Genomic DNA, 10,385 nt, shown 5'->3' on the forward strand with positions numbered 1-10,385 from the left:
TAGTGTCTGGCTGGTGAACGCTGAGCACTCTCCAGCAGTGCTGTGCACCTCAACACCTGCCGACTCCCCCAAGCTCCCCAACTTACTGTTTCAGTTACCTCAAAGAGTATTCCGTGACTTCATGCTTTTCTAAATGTCTTCATGGTGGAGTTTGAGAAAAAAACTGTTCCTTTTGAAAGAATCAAAGGATCATGTAGAAATAGAATTTTTTAGAGGATGCAGATTTCTGGCAATATGTGGAGCAGGGCCTGGAGAACTTGGCAAAAGCTCCTTTGGGACCTTGGCAAATTATTCTATTGAGTTCTTCATCATTTTTTATACATTATCTGAATAATATTTATTAGTTCTAACAGTTTTTTGGTGGAGTCTTTAGCATTTTCTGTATATAAGATCATGGCATCTGCAAACAGACAATTTTACTTCTTTCCAATTTGGATTCCTTTGATTTCTTTCTCTTGCCTAATTGCTCTGGCTAGGACTTCCAGTGCTATGTTGAATTAGAAGTGGTAAGAGTACAGTGCGTCTTTCTCTTGTTCTTGACCTTAGAGGAAAAGCTTTCAGTTTTCACTGTTTATTATGATGTTAGCTAAAGGCTTGTCATATGTGGCCTTTATTGTGTTGAGGTATATTCTTTCTTTACCTACTTTGTTGAACATTTTTATGATGAAATGGTGTTGAATTTTGTCAAATGCTTTTTCTGCGTCTGTTTAGATGATCAAATTATATGTCATCTGATTTAATTTGTAGATCCTTTTAGGAGGAAAATAATGATGAATATAGTTTTTTAGACTACCCAAGGCCCTTAGATGTGAATTTGGGGGTCACATTTCACTATAATATGGAAGAGTCTGCAGAATACCTAAAGCCAATTAGACAGTTTATAACAGAGGAAGGAACATTTCCTGAGTCTCAAGCCAGCTGGGCAGGTGGCACCACCTCCCAGTTCAGTAGTCAGTGTAAACTGTGCAGGAAAACTAGCTTATGGTCTCATTATTGCCTTCTTCCCTAGTCTCAGGGAAGCCTCTTCAGCATTAAGATTTATGGGACTTGAGCCTGAGGATGAGGTTCTGTCCTGCACACCACATTACATGGAAACAATTTTCATTTTAAAAAAAAAAAAAGGAGTCACATACTCTGCATATTTACAGCACAGTTCACGGGTTTGAACTGTGTGGGTCCACTTACATGTGGATTTTTTTCAATAAATATATTGGAAAAATTTTGGTTAGGTATGTCATGAATGTTACTTAACTACATCTTAAGTAACAACCCGCCCCCCTGCCCCATAGGGCTTGGGGTGACGCAGGGAAAGTGTGTAGTGTTATACTTGGATTTCCAGTTGCACAGGGGTCGACGCCCCTAACCTGCATGTTGTTCGAGGGTTGGCTGTACGCAGGATTCTACTGTCTAACAGCACTGCCACATCCATTTTCTATTTGACTCTTAGGACAACAATTTGGAATGTCCTACCTAGTGTGTAAGGAAGTGAGGACTCTCCCGGGGCTCCTGGTTTCTGTTGGATCTCAGCACCATGCACTCAAATTCCAACCTGTTGGTTTTACTTTTAACTGAGTCCTCTCAGACCATCTCCAGTGCCCCCTCTCATTCTCAGCAGTCTTGCTGGCTTTCTACCCATTGATAAAGGCACAAAGCCATGAAATTCAGAGAAACAAGGGGATATAGAGGTCATTTTATTCAGCTGTAACTTTAAAGATGTGGAAACAATGTCCAGAGAGAGTAAATGACTTTCCCAAGTTCACAGAGCTAGTTAGGGATAGAATTCAGACTAACATGCTGGCCAGCCTGGCAGCTGCCATTTAAAAACTCCTCTCACCATCCCACACTCTAGTACCCGTGACTGTTTCTTTTTATTAGTGTTGATTTTCATTTTTCTTTTATTTCTATTTATTCTATATTAATATACAGATATGACTACTATCAGGAAAAGCAGTTGATTGATTGAGATTTTGAAGACGCACATTCATCCCATATCTCACCAGGGTTTGGCAGGTCTCCTAAATGAATTTGGCTTTTCTGAGGGTCTTATAAGGTAGGAAATGAGATGCTGTCCCCCAGGGAAGATGAGCCTGTGTAGAAGGTGGCAGGTGGATTCAGCATGTAAGTCAGAAAAGGGACTATCCAAAGTTGTTGTCCCTAAGTAAAAATAAGGTCATACGAGAAGAGATACAGTGATCTTCACCCCAGGTTGAGCATGGCAGAATCAGAATATCCTGTATGATTTCACTGACAACCAGAACAGGTTCTGGGAAGGAGGGAGTCCAGGAAGGAGATATGTGTGAGCAAGCAGCATTTTGCTATCAACCAAAATTGCTTCAAAAGATGTAGAGATCCCTGGATCTGAAAACATCAGAGTTAGAAACGCTTAGGTCATCTAGACCACTCGTGTGTCTCGTTCCTGATTTCTCCATTTGCCCCCAGCCTGAGTTACTTCCTCTGTGCCTTGGATGCACCCAGTCACCAACCCCCGATGTGAGCCTGTGCTTGCCTTCCAGGTTCCCAGCTAATTGGACTAGCATGAGCTGAGCTCTTGTCAACAAATGTGGAGAGGCAAGTGGTCACTTGTTAATAAAAATAACCCCAGGCAGATGGTAGCACCGACCATGCCAGAGCAGTGGACTTCAGAACGAGTGCAATGAGTTGTCTGACTCTCTCTCCCGTGTTCCAAGCAGTGGAGATGATGGCTTGGGGAATACCTGCAGAGGGGTGCACTGGCATAACAACCAGGGTGTCATGCAGCACTAATTGCTAGAATAGATATTTGCATAAATGAATATGTTTAATGGGGACTCATAAACATTTGTCTTTGGCTTAAATCTCAAGTAGGTAGAGATATAGTAGCATCGGCTATAGAAACAAATCTGAAAACCAAACAGCCCAATGAAACTCAGATTTTTAAAAAGCCATTAGAACAAAGCAAAATGATATGAACTTTAAAGGACTAAACGATTCAGATCTGGGATGGGCCCCAAATGACAAGAGTAATGCAGGGGAAATCCTATTAATTAAAAACCACCGCGCTGTGAAGTGGCTGCTGTTACACCTGAAGACAGCTGATGTGCCTGTTTGCAGTCCCTGCAAGGCTCAGAGGAGCACTAGGAGCAGCTGGCCGTCTGGTGACAGGAGGCTGCTACTCCTGCTTCCTGAGACATTTGGAGCCTCAAAAACACAGGCAGCAGCTACAACGCGAATTTGTCTCTCACTCAATTAAGGAAATAATACAGGGAAGTTAGGATAATCAAATGTTAAAGTCACAAGAGTTGTACTGAATTCCCCCCTTTTCTAAGAGCTACTGAATGTACCTTCAAATGGGTTCTGCTAGAGTCATATATGCCAGAGCTTCCTAAGTTTAAGATATTCAGAGAGATAAATTTAAATTTATAGAGGTGCTGATCTGAATGTACTGTGTGAGGACAATCAGCCCTGGGAGACAGTGTGCTCTATGGATAGGTGCCCCCGCACAATGACCGCATGAGTCAGTGAGTGATTCAGCGCTTGAGTTTGGGTGCTAATTCTGCTGTTGGCAGCAGGTACGTTTCCATTCATCTTTCTGTTCCAGAAAGAGGAAGGTCCCCCTGAGGTAGTATGTGGCAAACAGCAAAGGGACGTGTTTGTCCTTTGCTCCCAACTTACAGTTCTGAGGGAGACTCCCATTACATCCTGTCCTCTGTTGACTCAGTCTCCCTACATGAAAGCTTGAGCCATTCAGCAGGTGGCTCTGAGCCTTATGACCCCTTGCACCAGATGTCGGGGACTGTGTTCTAACATGCCTGGGACAATAATTTTAACACGCTGTTGTCTAACACAGTTCCCTAGTAAAAAACGGGTAGACTCTCAATCACTTAATCTCATGTTAGAAAATCCTGCTTGTGTCCTTTAAGAGCCACAATTCTCAATTACCCGGTGAAGGTAACTGTTAAGTCACCGTGAGACACTAACTAGGAATGTTCCTGGACAGCAGTTTGACAGCTCTTCAGATATTAAGGCCACAAAGCCAGGTTTCTCTGCACCTCTGCTCTCTGGCCTCAATTTGAAAAGTTTGATTTTATTGTCTATTTATTTCAATGTCCCAGTTGTCATCAGGCAGCAAGTCTGCTGAGGGACACCTGGCCACGTTGGCGGACCACTGGCTCCCAGGGCAGACCTCCCTGGCATTGGGGTTGACAGGCATGCTTTCTGTCCTCTGTAGACATAATATCACATTAGACCCGTCAACCATGACAGCCATTACAGGGTGAGTAGCCCTTATCCAAAATGCTTGGGACCAGAAGTGTTTCAGATTTCAGATAGTTTCAGATTTGGGAATATTTGCATATACATGATGAGATATCTTGGGGCTGGGTATCACAACTGAAGGGGGCTGGGAGGGTCTTTTTTCCCTTGGGGACACTAAATAAACTGTGTCATGAGCCTGTGTTTTGACTGTGATCCGTCACATGGAGGTCAGATGTGGAATTTTCGACTTGTGGCATCATGTCAGCACATAAAACGTTTTAAATCTTGAAGCATTTTGGATTTTGGATTAGGGATGCTCAACCTCTATGAAGGCACTTCAAAAAGTTCATGGAAATCTTCATACAACCTAAAATGTATGTTCTCTCCCGAGTCTCCAGGGGACAGCATCGTTTCTTTTCAAAAGAGCTAGAAAGTAGAGCAAATGGCTTAGTTTTAAGGCTTTATTATACAGACATCATCTCACGGCTTGTTTACCCATGCAAGTTTCTTAATGCTCTGAGGCCTGGTTCCCTGACAGGTAAAAAGGGAATGGTAGTAAAAATGAACATTGACTGAATGCCCCTGTGCTGAGCACTTTCCCAGGATGGTGTCACGAATTCTCTGGAAGCCCTTAGAGGCAGGTGCCGGGTCCCTCGGCTCACTGAGTGGCACAGCTGCACAGCTAGGAGTCCATGCTCTGACCGCCGCGGCCCACGCCCCCACAGTGAACCACCTCCCACCGAGGAGTTGCTGTGGGGATGGAATGAGGTAATGTCTAGGAAATGCTTAGCTGGTCTGGCTCAAACGTCCATCCAGCAGAGCTTGCTGCTACCATGAGAGGGGGGTTCGGTCCCCTAGGAGAGCTCTGAGGGGATATGCAGGGAAGGAGCCAAGGGGACATGAACGGGGTGGCCCTGAGCAGGTGTCAGGTGCGGGAAGAGGGCCTGGACACTCAGGTGTGGTGTGGGAGTGTGCGCTTGCAGGCCACCGTGGTGCCGAAGCACAGGCCCTACGCTGACGTGCAGGTGACCAGTCCCAGGCTCTGTCCTCAGCCCTCTAGAGCCTTGTCTTGCCTTCCTTTTTCAAAACCAGAGTTGGAGATCCCCACCCTCTGCCTAGTGGCCCAACCAACACTTAATTTGCGTTTTCCTTTGACTGTTGTTTAACACTTACGTTTGTTTGTTGTTTAATGTATGTATGCAATCTCTTTCCTTTTAGAAACAGACAAATGATAAAATTGTTCTCTGGGAGCTGGGAGGGGTTGGGACTAGCAGCACAGCGCCCCGCTGTGTTCAGGAGAGGCAGCCGGGCCTGCAGTCTGCCGGCCACACGCCGGTGCAGGCAGCTCTGATGGTCACGCGGTCCTCACCTTCTCTTTTCTTCTCTGCCATGTCTCGTTGTTTTAAAAACATGCTCTTTTTAAAAAGCCCTCAGAACCACGCCCCTGACCACCATTAAACCATCAACTTAATCACCTCTTCAAGGCCCCTCCATTCAATTACAATAATGAGACTTCCCACCCTCTTAACAGTCACAGTGGAGACCAAGCGTCCAACACATTAAACTTTTAGTGGGACACAATTCAGTCCATAATAGTGGCATTGAGCATTTGCCTCCTCAGTGTGTGCCTCGGTGTCTGTGGGGGTTTGGGGCACAGGGTCTTCATGATGGTCTACCCCAAGTCTTTGATTTCATCTTTGGTAATAGCACCATCCGGGATTGCTGTGTATGAGCTGTTTAATTTAATGTTTCCTTTGCCACTCTCTCATTTTCCTGGATAATCTGATGTTAAATTGAACTTGAACTTCTCTTGAAGTCTCTCTTGAAAGCAGAGGATTTTTACATGTGATCCTTTGGTTTTAGGACTCAGCCAGAAACACAATAAATTTTTTTTTAAATGTTAAGAGAGGTCAATTCAGTGATAGAGTGATGATAATTCACAAAGCAAGGTGGATCCCTCACTGCCGTCCTTCCAGAAATAATGACAAAGGTCGATGAGCCCCATTATAGAAATGACAAAATCCAAGCCCCAGAGGTGCACCTTGCCCAGAATCTGGGGTGCAAGGGGCAGTATGAGAGTCAAATGGATACGTGTTTATGTGTCAACACATTGTGCACATGCTTAAAACACAGAAAGACGACCTGCAGTCCCCACCTTAAAAGAGAACCTTGCACACTGTTTTTACTGTTGTCGCTTTCAGCCACGCCAGCCTTATGCAGTGACTGAGTCACACGGCTGGTGTACAGCCAAGCTAAGATCCCTCACTTCCTGGAATGTTGGGGTTTCTTGCTCTGGTTCACAGTGGCCTTCAAATCTGCACACACTATTGTCCACGTAAAGATTAAACCTCCCAGTCACCCGTGCCATGACTTCATCTGACACCAAGGGTGTTATTAACCATGATTGTGTGTGTCCTTCCCCCTCCCTCTGCCACCCGCTGACAGGACCACCCACACTTAGATCACCCAGCAACTCACTGGTAGGGAGTCCTTGAGATTAAACCAAATTGCAATAGTGGTTTACCCCAAAAGAGGGGACGCAGGGGCAGAAGCAAGAAACCGTCTCTTCCTCTGGTCTGTTTCATCAGAAAGTCATTTGTGCCTTTTGGTAGGAAAACAGTTTTGGGGAACATGCCTCAGTCCAGCCAACAAACAGGTATTGTACTCTGTGCTGTCACTGTGGTCGTCACTGGGGACTCGAAGACAAAGAAAACACAGTCTTCTTTCCAGGTTATCCCAAACAGTGCTCTAATAAATCACCAAGGTGTCTCTTCTCTTTGAAGCCAAGCGTGTGAGGTGAAGGAAGCGAACAGTGCACCAGATGTTGAGAGTAACTGGGGGAGGCGCTGCAGACTCTCCCAATGATTTGTCCGTTCGCTTGTGGCTGAAGTGATAAAAGAATGATCCTCCCCAAGACTGGGAGAAGAGCAGGAGCCTGTGAGGAGACAGAGCTGGTGTCCTAATGGCAATCGCTTACATGGTACACCAAAAACCACTTAGAAGTGTCCGAGTCATGTTCTCTGGAACAAATAGAAGAGTTTTTCTACTTTTTGAGATGGGAGGAGCAAGCTTATTTCATAGACTCATGAAATCTGCAGCAGGGCTGGAACGTAGCGCTTGCCCAGCACAACCCTTTGCTTTACAAATAGGGAAACAGAGGCAGGGGGTGAAGAGGGGAAGCTAAGTAACTTGCCCCGGACTCATAGACAGTTGGGGCAGAACTGGGTCCATGCCCTGCCCTGCCAGTTCTTTTACCCCCAGTTCACGCCCTGAATCACTGAAATGACATAAAAATATGCATAGGCATATATTAATGATAGGCCTGTAATTGGCTTTTAAAGGACGCTAGGCACATTGTAGTGGACAGTTCTTGGACACTGAGTTCAGGGAGGACAAGGAAGCCTTTAAGCACAAGGATTCAGTGGCCTTTGAACTGATGTATGGAGCCCCAGGGCCATCACAAGTGGACTCTGCCCCGCTCCGTGCGGAGCCGCTCTGCTTGTATAGAGTATGCTTTGGAGTAAGATTGCTTTTAAGATGAATTAATCTGAAAACTGCTATTCTATAAAGAAATAATTCAGTAATGGTGATACATTTACAACTTTTCATCATCAGAAATAATAGGATCTGAAGTTGTGTTTCTCTTTTTAAATTTATGGACCCAGAAGTATGCCCCTTCACTGCCTCTGTCAGGATGAATCTGAGGGACCCCAGGTGGCCTGGGGAGCTGCCGTCACCGTCTTTTCAGAAAGCCCCTCCTGTTTGGTTTCTCCCCTCAGAGGGATCTCCGGGCAGATGTCTCTCCTCCAGCTCTTGGGCTGCTGGAAGGCCTAAGCAGCTGCTGGTCACAGCTCAAGCTATCACTGTATGGCTGTCAGCTGAGTTCTGCTTGTTCTCGAATCCTCTTCACCATGAAGGGCCCCCGCCCCCGCTGGGGCAGGCATGGGACATAGCACAACACCTGGAACGTGGAAAACACTAAACAAGTAATTGTGGAATTAAAACTTCCTAGGGAAAAGCCTGTCTTTGGTTCTGTCTGTTTAAAGCAGCATATTTTTGAGGCTGCGCACCTTATCCTATGGCTGTTGTAAGGGTTAATTTTCGTGATGTGACTGCTGTTTTCTACGTGCATCAGAGGAAAATCATTTAAAAGGAAAAAAAAAACAATTAGGGAATCAAATAGACTTATTACTGCAATGTTGCTCTAATAAAGGTGATATTTTGGTGCTGATTTATTTTGAATCTGCTGAGTATCTGTACCTCTTTGTTCTTTCTTTCAGAATGCTAGAAGATGACCTTAAGCTAAGTAGTGACGAAGAAGAGAATGAACAGGTAAGATTTTTGTTTACGTTGCTATTCTTTGGATGCTGGATGTGACACAGATACTACTGACCTGGGGGACCGGGCTGGCTGCTAACTGAGCCATACAAACTCTGAATTGTGGTGCTCTACGATGCTGGGCTTTCCTCCGCTAATTATGAGCTTTTCTGCTGTTGGGCCAGTCTGTTAAAAGAACTTGGCCTTAATTTCCCTTAAAACTTTCAGTGATTTTTATTGGGCCGGCCCGGTGGCGCACTGCTACAGTGCGCCGCTTGGGAGCATGGTGGCGCTCCCGCCGAGGGTTCGGATCCCACATACAGACCGGTTCCCGCTCACTGGTTGAGCGAGGTGTGGGAGCAACACCGAGGTTTGCGATCCCGTTGCCGGTCCCGGCCCGGTATGGGCGTGACACTGAGGGTTGCGATCCGTTGCCGGACACGAAAAAAGACAAAAAAGAAAAAAAAAACTTTCAGTGATTTTTATGACATTGAGATCAACAACAGGTATTTACAAGGATGCTTACTGGGATCAGGCTTCACTGTGAAATTGAGCCTTTTTTGTTTGTTTTTTGCAAAGCTAACCGGCCTTCTGGAGACCAAACATGTGACCTTACACTCACCAGCATGCAATAGGCAAGCTGTAACATTCAATATTGATAAGTCTTATACAGATATTATTAACATTGAGAAGGAGCAAATGTAGAGGTGAGCTAAAAAGATGAATAAAAAAATAATCATGCCCAGTAGAGGCTGTTTGTCTTAAATGATAAATGTGCTCGAAATATTCTCCCCTGATGTTGATTTATTGGCTTGAGACGTTAGTCAGGGGGGTTATAAATACTCTTTGGATCAGTCAGTTAAGATGAAAAAATATCCACTTATCATTCATCTCTTTCACTTCTGCATTTCAGGAAATGTTTATATTTTAAAAGCTAGTTGGAAAACACTATAGACACATTTTCCTACGCTTCTGTTTCCTTTTTCTCATCACTTGTGTTTTGTCAAGTTTGGATAAATGTGATGGGTAGAAAGACAATTCAGAGAGTTGTTTTTTTATGTTGTTTTTACATGCGATATGGAATACTTACGCTGTTCAATTGATTTTGGAATAGTGAACTTAATACCAAGGTATTATGAAATGCTGTGCAGGTGATTCACTGACTAGACATGCAAATACAAATGATGCACAGAGAGAGCATGCAGAGGTGAAATAAAAGTCCAAGGAAAAATTCCAGGGGGTATCTGAGCAGAACGTGGCTGCACGGTCACAGAAGAGGTTACTCTCCTTATGAGAGAAGCTGAGGTGCCCAAGAAGTGAGAAGAGCTGGAGGAGTCTGGAAAGCAGATTGGCCAGCAGAGAAAACCCCAGAGAAGGAAGGTTAACAGGGCTAGGAGGGCCGCGTGCGCTTCACGTTTTCTAGAGATTGATTAACTTCTTTCTAGGTGTGCATGCCTGGGCAGTCAGATATCCACAACACAGCAATTTTAGCAGAAATGTAGAGCAGCTTCACCCTAATATTAGTTCCTCATCTATGTGACTATAAGAAAATGACTTCATCTCTTTGTGATTTTTCCCGTTGAGAGGCTTAGATAGGTACATTACAGATTAAGTCATATCAAATGTGGAAATTGTGTATACCTTATATTAGAAAAAGGATTCACAGACTATTTCATTCGGCAAAACTTTAATTTGGAAATAATTTCCTGAGCTATTTCCAGGAAATATTTCCAATGAAAACTCAATTTTTTAAAAAAAACTTACTATCAGTGATGTACTATACACATTCTCTAAGGCAGGAGGAATTTTAGTTTGCTCATTTTGTTTTATTAGCT

The 10,385-nt window shown here is 44.4% G+C and overlaps 1 protein-coding gene across 1 annotated transcript in view; it reads left to right on the forward strand.

The window, feature by feature from the left end:
* The window catches only part of AFF3 (AF4/FMR2 family, member 3), a gene marked incomplete at its 5' end in the record, with an annotated part of 456,956 nt that overhangs the window by 327,102 nt on the left and 119,469 nt on the right, over positions 1-10,385 (forward strand). Inside the window, one exon of the mRNA XM_008576823.1 lies at positions 8,514-8,565. Coding sequence (XP_008575045.1) covers positions 8,514-8,565 — 52 coding nt within the window. The remainder of the gene's footprint in view (positions 1-8,513; positions 8,566-10,385) is intronic.

This window comes from Galeopterus variegatus, unplaced genomic scaffold, assembly GCF_000696425.1.
Source record: "Galeopterus variegatus unplaced genomic scaffold, G_variegatus-3.0.2 Scaffold1410, whole genome shotgun sequence".
Lineage (NCBI taxonomy): Eukaryota > Metazoa > Chordata > Mammalia > Dermoptera > Cynocephalidae > Galeopterus > Galeopterus variegatus.